The sequence below is a fragment of the Passer domesticus genome, chromosome 11 (genome assembly GCF_036417665.1).
Source record: "Passer domesticus isolate bPasDom1 chromosome 11, bPasDom1.hap1, whole genome shotgun sequence".
In the NCBI taxonomy this organism is placed as follows: domain Eukaryota; kingdom Metazoa; phylum Chordata; class Aves; order Passeriformes; family Passeridae; genus Passer; species Passer domesticus.
In genome coordinates, this window is record NC_087484.1 from 21,111,291 (window position 1) to 21,126,232 (window position 14,942).

At 56.1% G+C, this 14,942-nt stretch overlaps 1 protein-coding gene across 1 annotated transcript; it reads left to right on the top strand.

The window, feature by feature from the left end:
- The first annotated feature begins 6,186 nt into the window (after positions 1-6,186).
- LOC135309568 (galactose-3-O-sulfotransferase 2-like) lies at positions 6,187-13,815 on the top strand. The gene is made up of 4 exons (XM_064435668.1): positions 6,187-6,357; positions 10,460-10,570; positions 11,235-12,153; positions 12,807-13,815. The coding sequence occupies exons 1-4, from the start codon at positions 6,329-6,331 to the stop codon at positions 13,653-13,655; spliced, it is 1,908 nt and encodes a 635-aa protein (XP_064291738.1). The 5' UTR covers positions 6,187-6,328; the 3' UTR covers positions 13,656-13,815.
- Positions 13,816-14,942: the final 1,127 nt, after the last annotated feature.

A 14,942-nucleotide genomic window follows, 5' to 3' on the forward strand; every position in this document is an offset into this window, starting at 1 on the left:
TTTTGTTGTTTTTTCCGCCAGGTGAGGCATCATATTTATCTGGACATCCTGTCACACTTTCCATAAATAGGAGGGGGCATCAGCTCGTGCGGTCCCCACCCTGTTTGCCTGCTGATACGTTTCAAAAGGCATTTGCTCTGTAAACACCTGCTCCACCCAGTTTCCCTCGATCAATGCAGCTTTTCTCTCCAGGCTTTCCTCTGAAAACCATTTCCACTATTTTCCTGTGGGCAGCAAGCTCTGGCTGAGGCAAAGCTGGGGCTGGACCCAGCCCTTACCACGTCCCACTCCTCGGGGTCAGACACAGCACACGGCTCCCGCTGGCCATGGAGAGTCCTGAAGACATCCTTGGCCATCCCTAGGTCAAACACAGATTTCCTGGCCCCAGCAGCCTCCTTTCCCACTCTGCTCAGGCTTGTGAGGCCACACCTGCACTGCTGGGGCCAGCCCCGGGCTCCCCAGTGCAGGAGAGATGCAGTGACTGGAGCCAGTCCAGTGCAAGGCCATGAAGGTCTGAAGCATCATTCATGTGAGGAGCAGCTGAGAGAGCTGGAGCTGCTCATGCCAGAGCAGAGCAGTCTTGGAGGGACTTTGAATATGTGTATAAACATTTGATGGGAGGGAATGAAAGCAGGAAACCAGGCTGCTCTCAGCAGTGCCCCGTGACAGGACAGGAGGCAATGGGAGCAAACTAAACTGCATGAAATTCACCCATGGGAGCTGCCCCACAGAATCCCGGGATGGGCCAGGCTGGGAGGGACCACAGTGGTCACCTGGTGCCACCTCCCTGCTCCAGCAGGGCCATCCCAGAGCCCAGGGCACAGGCTGTGTCCAGCCAGCTCTGGGATATCCCCAGTGAGGAGATCCACACCCTCTCTGGGATCTGTGCAGGGCTCCCTCACTGCCCAGGAAAGTTCTTCCTCGTGTCCAGGTGGAACTGCTGGGCTCAGGCCCTGCCCGTGGCTCTGGTGCCATTGCTGAGCCTGGAGCAGAGCCCGGGCCCTGCTCTGCCCCTCCTGCAGCCAGGGCCAGCCAGGGCTGAGGGTCCCTGTCAGCTGGGGCTCCTCTCCAGGCGGAGCAGCCCCAGCTCCCTCAGCCTTTCCTGGGCACCCAGATGCTCCAGGCTCTTCAGCATTTTTTTCATCCTCCATTGGACCCATTTTGGGTGCTCTAGGTCTCTCTTGTTCTGAACAGCCCAAAACTGCATAAAAAATAATGACAAGGGGAGGCTCATCCCACCTCTGCTGAGGAGAACCCATGGCACCCCATGGTTGGGATACCCACTTCCATTCCTTTTTCTGCAGACAGACCAGCAAGTCCTGCCAGTGGCATGTAACCTGATGTCTTTGATGAAGACAACATGGACAGTCTCAGGAATGGTTCAGATCCTGGATCCTACAAGGCCCTGAGGGATCTGGTCCAATGTCAGTTCCCCTAAAATACAGATGTCTTTCAGCACCCAAGTGCTGCAGCCTCCAGAGGCTTCAAGGCAAAGCCCAGGTTTGTGAGGGATCACTTAATCTCCTGGAGGTCTCTGGCAAGCAAACAAAACCAACCGAAAAGACACAGCAAAGCCTGTTCTCCAGCTGAACAGAGATGTGTTTGGTTGTTCAAAGGCTCTGATAAGGTGACTGAGATTAAAGAACAAATAAAAGTACGATTAGGGCCAAAGTCCCAACTCCAGCCAAAACCATACAGCCAGAGCAACAACGCACTCCTTGCCTAAAGCCACATTTATCCAGCTGCTCCTCAGCCTTCCCAGCCAAGAGGAGCTCTGTTCAGTGCTGGCACAGGCTCTGCCTTGTCTCTGGCACAAGGTCCCCGGGACAGTGAGGTCCCACACAGCCCAGCAGCCACAGCACTGCTCCTGCACTCAGCTCCCACCACCCAAATTCCCAGCTGGATGCATTTTCTCCCTGAGCATCCTGTCAGAGAGCTGGTAGCCATGGGCATGGCCACTGCAGGCCAGGCTCCCTTCAGTGTCCAGGAGAGCTGTTGGAGTTAATGGGAAATGGGCATGCCTCGCTGTCTGTGCTGAGTGTAAAATTAACTAAAGATCAATTTAGGTGGGTGCTGCTGGAGCGCGCTGCCCGGCGGCGGAAGGGGAGGCCCAGGGCTGATAGATTGGAGAACGACTGGGAGAGCAAACTGCACCTTGCTGATAAAGCAGAGTGCTGGATACCCCAGAGAGAGTCATCCAGAAATTATCATGGGGCAGTCCAGGAACAGGTCTGTCTGGAAACTGGTCTGAAAAGCAAACAGAAAAATGGTTTACTGCAAGTGAGGGGACCTTTCTCAAGTTTCTCTCCATGGGGAGTTTTGTGGGAATAATTGTAGACCCAGGAAACTGGAGTGTCTCAGAACTCAGCTTCCCCAGTCTGTGCCTGCATCTGGGACTGCCAGCTGGCTCCTGCTGGGATGGCACACACATTCCTCATGTCTTTTCATCCCCCTTTAAGATCCAGCAAGCTCCAGGCTGCCAGGGTACAAGTGACAAAGTGACCACAGGTTGGCAGAAAACAATGGAGATAAATCCTTGTTTAAGCAAAGTGCACGTACAAACACAACATAAATATAAAGAGAAAAATTAAATCATTAAATACAGGGGAAAAACACAAGCAATGTGAGCAGGGTCCTTGTGGTCATCTGCAGGGAGGAATGGAACCCAGTCCTACATCAGGCATTAATTCCCTGTCTTATCCCAGGGGCAACAACCTCCTTGCAGGTCCTCAGACTCTGGCTACCTGCAGGAGGCAAAGGGACAAGTGTGGAGTCAGGAGACTCTGGGCTCAGGCACCTGGGCTGCCGCTGTGGATGCAGCCAGTGCCTCCCTGGTACTGCCCTGTGGGCTGGCTCCTCGCCCCCTTGTACCAGCCAGGCTTCTTTGAGGTCTGCCCCACCATCACAGCACTGCCAACGGATCTTTCAAGTCTCTCTGACATGAGTTCATGAGTAGCACTCTAAATCCTGGACCTTCCTAGAATAATTTTAACCCTGGATATGACTTTTTGTACCTCTCCAGTTTACCTGCTCCAGCTAATGGGGTCACTTAAGCAGCATGGACTCCTTATTCCTGAGGTTTTTGTTTATTTTGCAGATGTTCAAAGCAAGGAGCCATTTCCAGCAGGAGCTCCATCACTCTCCACCCCCTGCTAAGGAAACCTCTGCAGGCCATTCCAGACCCAGGAAACTCCCAGATATTGCTCCAGTTGACAAACCCTACAGCAGTTTCATCTTCCCCAGGATCCCAGACTCTGCTGCTAACAAAGACTCCTCCCTGGCTGCCTGCACCCTCCAGGCTCAGCTGCCTCCCTTTGCCACCACACACGAGGATGTGGGACTCCTCCTTAGCCAAGGAATTGTCCCAGGGACCAACAGTGGCTTTTCTCCTGCTCCTCACTTCTGCAGCACTTTCCTGCCATCCAAGCCCTCTCAGGAGAACAAGGAAGCTCTCTGAGGAGAACAGAGCTCCCCTGCTCCTGCCTGGAAGGTCCTTGCTGGCTGCCACCTTTGCCAGGAGCCCTGTTGTGCCGCCCACCTGCAGGCGGCTGTTCATCCCTCGGGGCTCAGCAGGGAGTGTGGTTGATGGCAAACAGAATCTGCCTTCAGCAAACCCAAACAAAAACCCACACACAGCTCTCTGCTGGGTTGTTCTCATGTGGGACTGCTCCACATCCAGCAGACAAAGGAATAAGGCGAGGAGGATGAAGGGAGGCAGATGGCTGGCAGAGGTTACAGCCCTTGTAAACCCCAGGGCTCTCCCTTGCACCATCCACTGCTCTGGCAATTGGTCCAGCCCAGGGCTGGAAATCCAGGTCACAGGTCTGCTCTTCTCCTCACTGGAGGGGCAATCACATTCCCAGGTCTCCTTTCCTCTTCACCAGAGAGGCACCTTCCCACATGCTCCTCTTCACCTCCACCCCACGTACAAATGCACCAGGGATGGCTGCTCTCCAGATGCAGCTTGTTCAGCAATCCTGGGGAAAACCCACCAGCAGCTACTCTGGGCCATGGGCAGGCCAAGCAGGAAAGCCATTGCCTGAGAGTGGCAAGGTCCTGAGGGTCTTGAGGCCATGTCCTTGCTCATCATCTTGCTCAGGGGACAGGAAGGGACTGGAGCCTTTGGGACCCCAAAACTGCCTTTTGCTGAGGTCAGCAGTGAACGAGCTCACCTCCACCTGAGGAGGTGCCCAGTCCCTCCTACAAGGGCACCTTTGCTTCTTGAGACACAGCTGCAGAAGGTGCATTTACCTGGCTGTGTCCTCACCCCACTCCAGCACCTGTGCGAGGGAGAAGACCACCAGGTGCAGTCTCAGAGGAAAGGCCCTGGGACACTGCTCCTGCCCAGGTCAGTCCAGCACAGCCTCTGTAGGATGCAGGTCTGGGGTAGCAGAAGGATCCCAAGAGAGCTGCAGAGGTGCCTCAGATGCAGCCTCTGGCACAGGAAGCACACAGGCAGTGGAGAGCACACGCCGTGATTCCCATCACCACATTCCTGCAGGAACAAACAGCTTTGCCTCTTGAATTTTTTCTGCACAGGTGCCTCCAGTTGTGCCCTCGAAGAGGCTGGAGACAGGAATAGAGGATATCTTGGAAACCAGACCTCCATGAGGTCACCATGGACTAATGGGTTTGTCCTTAAGGAAACAAGTGAGCTGAGCAGTGGCAAATCCCACCAGTGACCATCAAGCAAGAGGAAACAACCAAAGAGGAGCAAGACCAAGCCTGTCTGGACACCCTCATGTTGATGAGCCTCTGGATGCTCCCAAGCAAAGGTGTCCCCTGCCCTGCAGCAATAGGATTTTCCCTGGAGATCCTGCATGGGGGATGCTCACAGAGCCCTCAACCATCCACCCCAAGCAGCCTTGGAATGCACAGAGCCTGGCTGTGCAGAGGGAAGCAGAGGGGAGAAGCCCTGACCCTCAGCCCCTGCACCAGAGAGGATTTGATCCCTGCAAGCTCTTGCTTGGCTCTCAGGCAGCCCAGACTCCCAGGGAAGCTGGCAGCCTGGGCACAGAGCTGGAGCCCAGGATGGGTGGAGAACACGAGAGCCCCACAGCAAACTTGTGGTTTTGATGAGGTGGACGGGGAGAGGCAGCGCCTGCCTGTGCCAGGGTGAGTGAGGGGAACGCTGCCTCCCTGCTGGCAAAGGAAGGAGGGAGCTGGGCCCTCCTGTCCCTCCAGAGAGCCAAGGTCCAGGCTGGAAGTGACTTATCCACCCTTTATGCACTTCCTGAGCCCTGTGGGCACGGGTCAAAGGAAAGCACACATGGCCAGGTGCTCTCCTCCAGGGCCAGCTGGCACATGGGGCACCTGCTCCTGCAGACTGTGTGTGACACAGCTGGAGCCACTGGCCCTCGTGTCCCATGTCCCAGCCACCCTCTCCACATCCCCACCACTCCAGGAGTCTGTGCCCAAACAGAAGAAGCACACAGTCCCTGCCAAACTGCCCCATCACACAAAGGCATGGCTGATGCTGTGCAGGATGCTGGGATGAGCCTTGAAGGGGAAGGATGTGGCCAAAGGACCTCCATCGTGGAGGGCAGCCTCCCTGTCCTCCTCTGAGCTGTCCTACATTGCCCAGAAGCAGACCCAATGACCACTTTCCCACTGGTCCTGGAAGCCAGCTGACTTCCTGGCAGGGCTGGTCATCCTGGCACAGCACAGGCCCAGCATGAGGGGATGACAGCTTTGCTTCCCCTCATCCCATTCACCTCTCCAGACACCACTTCACACATCAATGTCTTTATGTGCCATCCTCACACTGGCCCCCTGTGCTCCCCAAGCCATCAAAGGAGGGAGCTGGGGGCAGCCACACCCCCAGCCCAGCACAGATGGAGCCATGGTGCACTGGAGAGGACAAGGTCCCTGCCATGCAGGGGTGACTCAGCCACCCCAGAGCCTGAGCAGCACCGACCTGGAGACATCAGGATTGCCAAGAGCTCAGCAATCACAACCAGCTCTGCCCTCAGCTTCATCAAGAGGCAAAATCAGGACATGAGAAAGGAAAAGAGAGGGTCAGAGTGGAACACAAACAGCCATGGGTGAAACCAAGGAGTGAGGCAGGGACACTGCCATGGGTTGACAGTGTGCCCAACGCTCTGTGTGACGTGGCAGGGGTGAAGGTGCCACTCACCCTCCCAGAGGCTGGGCACTCCCTGGGGCAGGCACAGGGCACTGGTGGGAAGGTCTGACAGGATCTGTGTCCCAGTGCCCCCCCCGGGGAGGGGCCTCTGGCCACAGCACACAAGCCAGGCTCTGGGTGTTTGCTTTCCAGTCTCCCAGGCGGGTGATAACCACCCGCTCCCAGCCAAGGCTCCAGCTCACCATGCTGAAATTCAAGAGGTATTTGATCACGTAAGTGGAATATTTTTACCTACTTATTTAAGTAAAATACTATTTCCCTAAGTAAAACTGTCTTTCTGTCCTCCCTGGAGGTGATGTGCTGATGTCCTTGCAGATCCCTCCACGCTGGGAAACAGTTGAAGTGGTGATGGGAATGGGCAGGCAGATGTTTCTGCTCCTCATCACTGCAGGGCAGTCTGGGGTGATGGGGATTTTCCCTTCTGGTGATGCTCCAAGGGCAGCTGGAAAACAGCATCTTTTGTGAGGCTGTTGCCACAAAGGAAGGAGAATGGCACAGACCTTGGCAGGGCACTGGGATGCTGATCCCTCCTGCAGCATCCCAAGTGAGGGCTCACCAGAGGAGTAGATGTGGAGCAGAAATGTGTCTCTGTGCAAGTTTTTCACATGGCAGCCCCTAGGGTGAGGTGCCCTCTTCCACAGGCTCTGGTTTGGACAGGAGGGATGTGGGAAGGGCAAGGATTGACTCTGTAGCAGAGCCCTTTGGCTGGGGGAGAGCTGCAGGGTGAGAGGGCTCAGGGTTATTCCCAACCCAGCTGTCAAGTGTAGGGCACTGACACAGGCAGGCAGTGCCATTGTGCCCTTGCTGTGCTACCTGAGCATCCTGCCCAATTTCTCATTTACTGCCAAAAAAACTGGCTCCAGTGACTGGTCAGAGGGAGCAGGCTGTGGCTGGTGTACATACTGTGTAGATTAATTCCTTGTGCAACTTCACTCACTGCCTGGAGAATACCTGGGTACAGCAAAACTGTAAAATCTTTTTCTGCCACTCACCTGCCTGGTGAGCTCAGCCTCAGCACCTCCTGCAGCTCCTGCAGCTGGCTGGGACCCTGAGGGCCAAACTTCCAGCCACAAACCCAGCCTGGCTGGGGCTTTTGTCCCTGGGTTGGACAGGGAAGGGGCACGGGTTGGAGGGAAGATCTGCTTGGAGAAGGGGGGAATAACAGAGGGGAAGTCTGCAGCCCTGTTGAGAACACCCTCTCCCCTTCTGGGGCTGGCACTGAGACAGCTGAAGCACCATCCCTTGCAAAGATTTGACCATAATCAGGTTTGGATTCAATTGCTGGAGCCAGCATAGGCAGATCCAGCTGCTCTGGCTCTTCCACTGAGCCCTTGCAGCCAAAGGCATCTCTGGGGTGCTGCATCCAGCTCTGCACCCTTCTTGTCACTTCTGGAGGTGACAGCACCCAGGCTCTGGTCTGAGGGAGCTCTTTAGCTGTAGCCTACCTGCAGATGGATGCATCTCCAAAGACTCTGCAGGAGCTGGGCTCTCTCAGCCCAATCCGCCCTGCAGGGCTCCAAGTGCAGCCTCGACACCTTCCTGGTGCTCTGGTCTCAGGAGTTTAACTCTGCCCCAAGATGCACATCCCTGATCCCATCCCAGTGTGCACATGGAGAGCAGGCTGAGCAGGGGCTAGCCACGGAGGGCAGCTGAGCCTTTTCAAGGTTTGTTGTTCAGGTACCTCTTGCCAACCTGCTCCAGCCTCCAAGACAAGGGCTGCTCAGGCACCATGTGCCATTTAATGAATATTTTGCTGCCTTCAGTGCAACTTCTTGGCAATTTGAGCACTGCCACTTTCTCAGCACACCCTCCTTGATGTCCATGTATCCCACAGAGCCAGCCCAGAGGAGGAAGGAAAGGCTGTGGCTTTGTGCCAGCCTGACCAGCCCCAACACATGTCAGGCCAACACGTGTTATGTGTTCTCAGCTGAGTGTTGCACCAACACACCAACCACCTCAAAAGAGCCACAGGACCTGGATCTTTCACAGATTCTCACAGGTTGAAAGTTTAGGACCTCTGTGGAAGCAGGGCCAGATACAGATAAGGGAGTGGCAGAGGGTGCTGCCCCCAGCCCTGCCTGGGGGGAAGTGTTCCATTGTTCTGCCTTCATTACTGGGTGCTCCTGCAAGAGTTTGTGTGTATCACTAAATGTCACAGTGGTGCAGCTCTTCATTCCCTCATTGCTGCTTGTCTCACCATGGTCAGCCAGACAAAATGATGACCAGCCTTGCCTGGAGTGGTGGGAGAGCTGAATTGAATCTCCAACCAGATCCAGAGGAATCACTTCATTCTGAAGCATCTCCTTCCTCACTGCCTTCTCCCTCTGTGGTCTCTCTGATCTTCCACAAATTATTTCAACACCAGCTATTCACACCAGCTCTGGGGCAGCCTCAGCTCTCTGCTTCAACCCTCCCTCTTTAACACCTCATGGCATTTTAAGCTCTGTTTAAGCATCTGGCATTTTTCTGCTCTGTCATTTGTCACATCTGCTTATCTCTGACCTCACGAGGGTCTCCTTGTGCTACTGGCATGGCCAGGCAGTGACCCACACGTGCATTTGCCACCTTCAGTCTCATCTGAGCTTGGCAGCCTGCTCCTCAAGTGGCAAAGAGCCTCCAGGTGGATACCTGCAGGTTGCCATGGGGACTGGGGATGCTGTGATGGGCAGTAATCACGTGCAGTAATGACACCTTCTGAACCCTCAGTAGCACTGCCATGGCCTAAGACCTCCCAGCCTTTCCAGTCCTGAGTACTGCAGACACTAAAATCCTCCTGGGAGGAGCTGGGAGTTTCAGCTCAGTGAAGGGACATTTTTGGCAGCAGGGCAGAACTGTGTCCCTGAGTATCCAACCACTGCAAGCAGTGCTGTCATTATCAAACCACTACTTAATCATGACAGCTGATGATTTTCCTGGAACAAAGCCAGTTTCTCAGTAGCAAACCTAAATTCCTGACCTGTACCCGTGGGATGCACGTGACCCTTTCAGACAGCCCACGTTTGTGTCACTGCTGTCTCACCAAGAGAGCTCTGCTCCCACGTGTCACAGCACTGCCCAGAGCAGCAGGCAAAGCACCATGGAGGTGAGGAAGCTCTGGGACAGCAGGTCTGTGCAGTCCCAGTCCCACTGTCTTGGTCCAAAGCTGACCACTGCAGGAAGGCAGAAATGCCAATGAACCCAGGTTGCCTGGTGGAATGCGGCTTCCAAGCAGGCTCTGCCCAAATTTCTGCTGTCATTAATTCCTCCCATTAAGATCCTTGCTGCCTGTGACTCTCCCTGAGAGGGGAGAGCAGCCACTTGGGGCTGACTGGCTGGACTTCCCCCACAGCAGAGCCCAATCCCAAAGGGTTTAACCAGATCCTCAGGACAAATCATCTCCTGTTTTGCAACAGTGAGCTCCCTGGGGAAAACCCAGCAGAATAATGGAACCATTCAGGTTGCAAAAGCTCTCTAAGATCGTCGAGTCCAATCTTTCCCCCAACACTGCCAAGGCCACCACTAACCCATCATTCCAAGTGTCACATCTGCTGGGACTGGACAATCTTTCTGTGAAAAGAAAAATACAAACAAATCCTTTTTTCCAGGAAATTCAGCCCCTCGACCATTCCACTGAAGATTAAAACTACAATCAAGCTCCATTAGGGTTTGCAGCAAGCCCTACAAAGAGAAGGAGCCCTGTGGCAGCATTTCCATGGCCTTAACGTCACCATACACAACCCAAAGCCTGACAGCAGAATTCTGATGGCCTGAAGAAATCACACTGCTGTTGCAGACACGGCTAAAATCAGACTAAAATCCAAGCACTGCTGGGACCCTCATGGTGGCATCACATCTGCAGCCACAGCTGGAGCCTGTGCAGATGGCAGTCCAGCAGCAGAGAGTGGGGAGAGCAGGGGAAAAAATAGTTTCATTGTCCATGTTGATAAAGACAAGATCCTGATCCTTCTTGGCATGGCAGGGCAGGGAACACACAGGCAGTGCCCTGTTCCTGCTGCCTGGGGGGAGCTCAGGCTGCTCCAGGAAGGCGTCCCTGAGCAGACAAGGGACTCCGTGGTTATCACTGTTTGCTTTTCAGCACAATGCCTGTGGCCCATCTGGAAATTTCCATGAGGCTGCACTGCTGGGGCACAGCCTCGGAGGTTCCCCAGTTATCGCTGCCTCTGCATCATTTCCGCCCCTGAAAACGTGACCTTACCTTAAAGAAAGATAAAAATAAAAAAGCCTCGAGGCGCCTTTCCCGCCTGCCTCACACACACAGCACTGGTCTTGGTTCTTCCTCCCCACAAATGGGCTCAAATATCTGTTTCTTTGCAGGAAGCTGAGTGCAATCTACAGGTGCCAGCCAGGTCGGCTCTGGATCTCCTTCAGCCTCCTCGTCCTCCTCCTGGTCACACTTCAGGTTGTGGAGAAGCTGCAGCCTCCTGGGTAGGTCCTGAGCAGAATTATACACCTGCACCTCGTTCTCCAGCCTTCTGCTGGCCACTGAGGTGGGCTCAGAACTGCCCTCCTGAAAACCACCCAGCAGGGTCTTCCTTAGGCAGGGAGGAAAATCCAGGGGAGAGAGGGCCCTCTGGGGGACCCACATCTCACCCCTGTGCCCTGGCCAGAGCTGAGCCCACCCTGGGGTCAGACAAGGCTGCTTGGGGCTTTGTCCTGGCTCACATCAAACCCTACAGCCCTTGAGCCCAGTCCTCCCAGTCTGGGGTTATTTGCAATCATTCCTCCAGCTTCTCCAGACCACCAGCTCTTCTCTCTCCTTGCCTCCTGTTGCTCTGCCCCTTCCACTGTCCTGTCATGCTCCAGCAAGACAGAGACACTGCCACATCACTGCTGCCCTGTCATTCTCCTCCTCATAGAATCACTAAGGTTGTAAAGCACCTCCAAGATGATCAAGCCCAAGTTCTTACACCCACCCCCACCCCTCAGAACAGCAGTGAAGCCCATCAGCACTGCCACCCACCCCAGGAAAAGGAGGGAATGTGTTTTGGGGTGACTTTGTGGGTCAGGGGGTTCATTGGGCTGCAGAGGAGCTGCCTCTGCATTGTCCTCCCACCTCCTGCAGCTGAGCATTGTGTTCTCCCCATCACAGGAGCTGTCAGTGTGAGCTGGAGCGTGGCCTGCAGCAGACCACAGGCCATGAGCTCAGCTCTGCCCTCCACAGCCCGGACCTGCTGTGGGAGGATGACTCCCCTCAGGGGCACAGGGAAGCTGAGCCAGCCCCTGCTTTGACTGAGGATGTTTTTGGGATGCATCTGTACCTCAGGCAGGAGACCCCCCCGGGAAGCAGCCAAGAGGAGCGCTGGATGCAGCAGCCTGGGGAGAGCAGCGAGAAGGTGAGAGCCCCTCTGTCACCCACGGAGCTGAAACCCCAGCTTCCCGGCCTGGAAAAAGCAGCCAGAGAAAGTCCTCCTCCAAGCCTTCCCGGGAGGGTCGCCGCAGATTTGGCAGAAGCTGTCACCAGCAAGTTCATCATCTTTGCAAACAGGCTGAGCACAGGGGAGCAGAAGGGAACGTCCCCCCCTGGAATGGTGCAGGTGGAGGTACAGAGCCAGACTCAGCCTCGACCTGTGGGTTCTCCCCAGCCTGAGTGGGGCATCTCATTCACACAGCCCATCCCAAACTCAGCTCAACCTCTGCAGGCAGAGGATTCTTACAAAACAGACCTGAAGATAGGATTTCTCCCAAGCTGGACAGAAGCCTTTGAGGTCAAGGAGGTAATAGCTGGAGAAGGCCAGCAGGCCAGAGGAGTCACCTCTCAAGGGAAGACATGCAAGCCCAAGACTGACATTGTTTTCCTGAAAGTCCACAAGAGCGCCAGCAGCACCGTCATGAACATCCTGTTCCGCTTCGGGGAGACACACAACCTCACCTTCGCCTTCCCCCAGGGCGGGGGCTTCCAGCTCTACTACCCCCACCACTTCCTGGCCAGGTTCGTGCAGGGCTTCTCCCCTCTGAGCCCCCGGCGCTTCAACATCCTCTGCCACCACATGCGGTTCCTGCAGCCGGAGGTACGGGCAAAGCTGCCACCCTTCGGGGGCACAGGCAGGGAATGGGGAGAGGGGCTCATGGGGCACAGGGAGGGGAAGCTGTCGAGCAAATAAACTGCAGAAAGGAACTAAAGAGAGTCGGGATTGCCCGCGGGTATCTGGCATGTTGCTGGCACCTCCTGAGAGATTCCGTGAGCAGGTTTGATGTGCTGTGAGCCGTGGCAAAGTGGGAGACAGCATTTGTTGCAGCCAGCAACTCTCATCTCTTTCTTGTCTGGTGGGCGTTGGGACATGTCCTGCTCCCTGGACAGGCCCAGAGGGGACCAGCTGCAAGAGGAGAACAACCAAAGTGTGTCAGCTCAGGTCAGCCATGCCCAGCATCCACCCTCAGGGTGCCACCTGAGGGCAGATGAACATGGGGAGAGGGAAAGAGATGGGCAGTATCTCCATCCCAGCCTGGCCACACAGCTGTGACACTGTGGGGAGCTGGTCTCACTGCTCTCCCCGTGTGACTCTCCTGGAGCTCCCCACAGCTCCTTTGATGGGCTGCACCCTGAAATCCTCCCCAGCACCCCACCTCCAGCCCCAGCAGCTGCCTCTGCTCACCAGCACTGCGGGTGAGCAGACCCCTTCTCCCTGCCCCACCTTCAAACCCTCCTTTTTCTCCCCCGCAGGTGCAGAAAGTGGTGCCCAGCTCTGCCGTGTACTTCTCCATCCTGAGGAACCCCGTGCAGCTGATGGAGTCCTCCTTCGTGTACTACAAGGGCGCGTCGGCCTTCTCGCGCGTCCGCAGCCTGCAGGAGTTCCTCAGCCAGCCCTGGCGCTACTACGACCCCACCAGCGGCGACCGCCACTACGCCAGGAACCTCATGACCTTCGACTTCGGCTTCAACCCCGACGGAGACGTGTCCCCCGAGCGGGTGCAGCTCATGCTGAGGGCCATCGAGGCGTCCTTCGACTTCCTGCTCATCTCCGAGTACTTCGACGAGTCCATGGTGCTGCTGAAGGAGATGCTGTGCTGGGACCTGGACAGCGTCGTCTCCTTCCCGCTCAACATCAGGGACAGCAGCACCAAGTCCCCGCTCGCGGACTCCGTGGTGGAGAAGCTGAAGGCCTGGAACAGGCTGGACTGGGAAATCTACACGCACTTTAACAGGACTTTTTGGGAAAGGATCGACCGCCACATCGGCCGGGAGCGCCTGGGGCGGGAGGTGCGGGCGCTGCGGCGGCGGCAGGCGGAGCTGGCCCGGGCCTGCCTGCAGGGCACGGGCAGCGTGGCCCCCAAGGACATCAAGGACTCTTCCCTGCGGCCGCTGCAGCACGGCGGGGCCAGGATCCTGGGCTACAACCTCAAGCAGGGCTTGCCTCAGGAGCTGGAGCGGACCTGCCGGCGGCTGGTGACGCCGGAGCTGCAGTACAGCAGCCTCCTGTACAAGAAGCAGTTCCCGCCGCCGCCCCTCGAGAGCCCCCGGCCCGCTGCCTCCCGGGTCCCGCCGCGCCGGCTGCGGGCCGCCCGAAACTGAGCCCTCCTGCCTCGGAATCCTCCTCCATCTGCTGAGGGCAGCGAGGCCCGGCCATGCTGGGGGCTGGGGGTGCTGCCCGGGCATCTCTGTCCTTGCCCCGCTCTGCTCCTCTGCCCCTCAGGAGCCTCTGCCCCTCAGGAACTCCTGCCCCTCAGGAGCCTCTGCCCCTCAGGAGCCCCTGCCCCTCAGGAGCCTCTGCCCCTCAGGAACTCCTGCCCCTCAGGAGCCCCTGCCCCTCAGGAGCCTCTGCCCCTCAGGAGCCTCTGCCCCTCAGGAGCCCCTGCCCCTCAGGAGCCCCTGCCCCTCAGGAGCCCCTGCCCATCAGGAACCTCTGCCCCTCAGGAACCTCCGCTCCTGTCCCTGCACAAGCTCCGGGCAGCACAGCAGGTCCCAGGGGCTGGACAGGACTTTGGAATTCCAGGAGGAATTCCCCCCAGAGAGCAGCTGGAGCCGCAGGACAGCGCCGGCTCCAGCAGCGAGGAGCAGGTCCAGGAGGGCAGCACAAATATCAGCCCTGCAACCTGCGAGAGAACAGGGCCAAGCTGTAAGAGCTGTGGGTTTGAGTTACAGCGTGGGAACGAGTCTGTCTGTCTGTCTGTGCAGCTGCACCTCGCCCCTGCTCCGTTGATGTTGCCATACTGGAAAAGCAGCGCCTTAATTAAAAATAACAACGGTCACTGTCACTCCTTAAATTCCTCCTAATTACATCAGTCTGCCCCAGTAGGCGACCTCCCCAAAAGCCCCAGAAGCACACCCCAAATATCTGAAGATGTCCTAATATGTCCTGAAAAGTGGGGGGAAAAAACCCAAGAAAGCACCAAAACAAAACACAAACAAACAAACAAAACAAAAAAAAAGAAGCCCCCAAAACAAAACAACCCCAAAAAACAAAACAAAAAAACCCCACAACAAACAACCAAAAAAACCCCCAAAAACCCCCAAAAAACAACCCAAACAAACAAACAAAAAAACCCCCAAACAAACAAAAACAAAACAAAAAATAAACCAGAAAAATGGGAGCCCCCAGCATTATTTTGTGCTGACTCTGTGGTTACAGGTTGCCTTTGGATGCTGAATTTATAGGATCAGCATCCTATTCTGCAGTGTCAGACTCAAGTTCCACCCCTGTGTGACAGGGAGACATCTCAGGAGCCTCTCTGCAGCCAGACACCCCAGCCCACCACTCTGAGCTGCCACAGGAATATCCTGTGCCCTGGGAAAGATCCCACAGGAATGGTTTTTGGAGGGCAGCTCAGCCTGACTTTTCTCACCCTGCATTTCTCCTTG

What these genes read in the sequence shown, in the direction of transcription:
- LOC135309568 (XM_064435668.1), top strand. Translation starts at nt 6,329, where the DNA reads ATGCTGAAATTCAAGAGGTATTTGATCAC. An exon ending in TTCAAGAGGTATTTGATCAC is followed by an intron (nt 6,358 to 10,459) that starts GTAAGTGGAATA and finishes GTTTCTTTGCAG; the next exon opens with GAAGCTGAGTGCAATCTACA. An exon ending in TGCGGTTCCTGCAGCCGGAG is followed by an intron (nt 12,154 to 12,806) that starts GTACGGGCAAAG and finishes TCTCCCCCGCAG; the next exon opens with GTGCAGAAAGTGGTGCCCAG.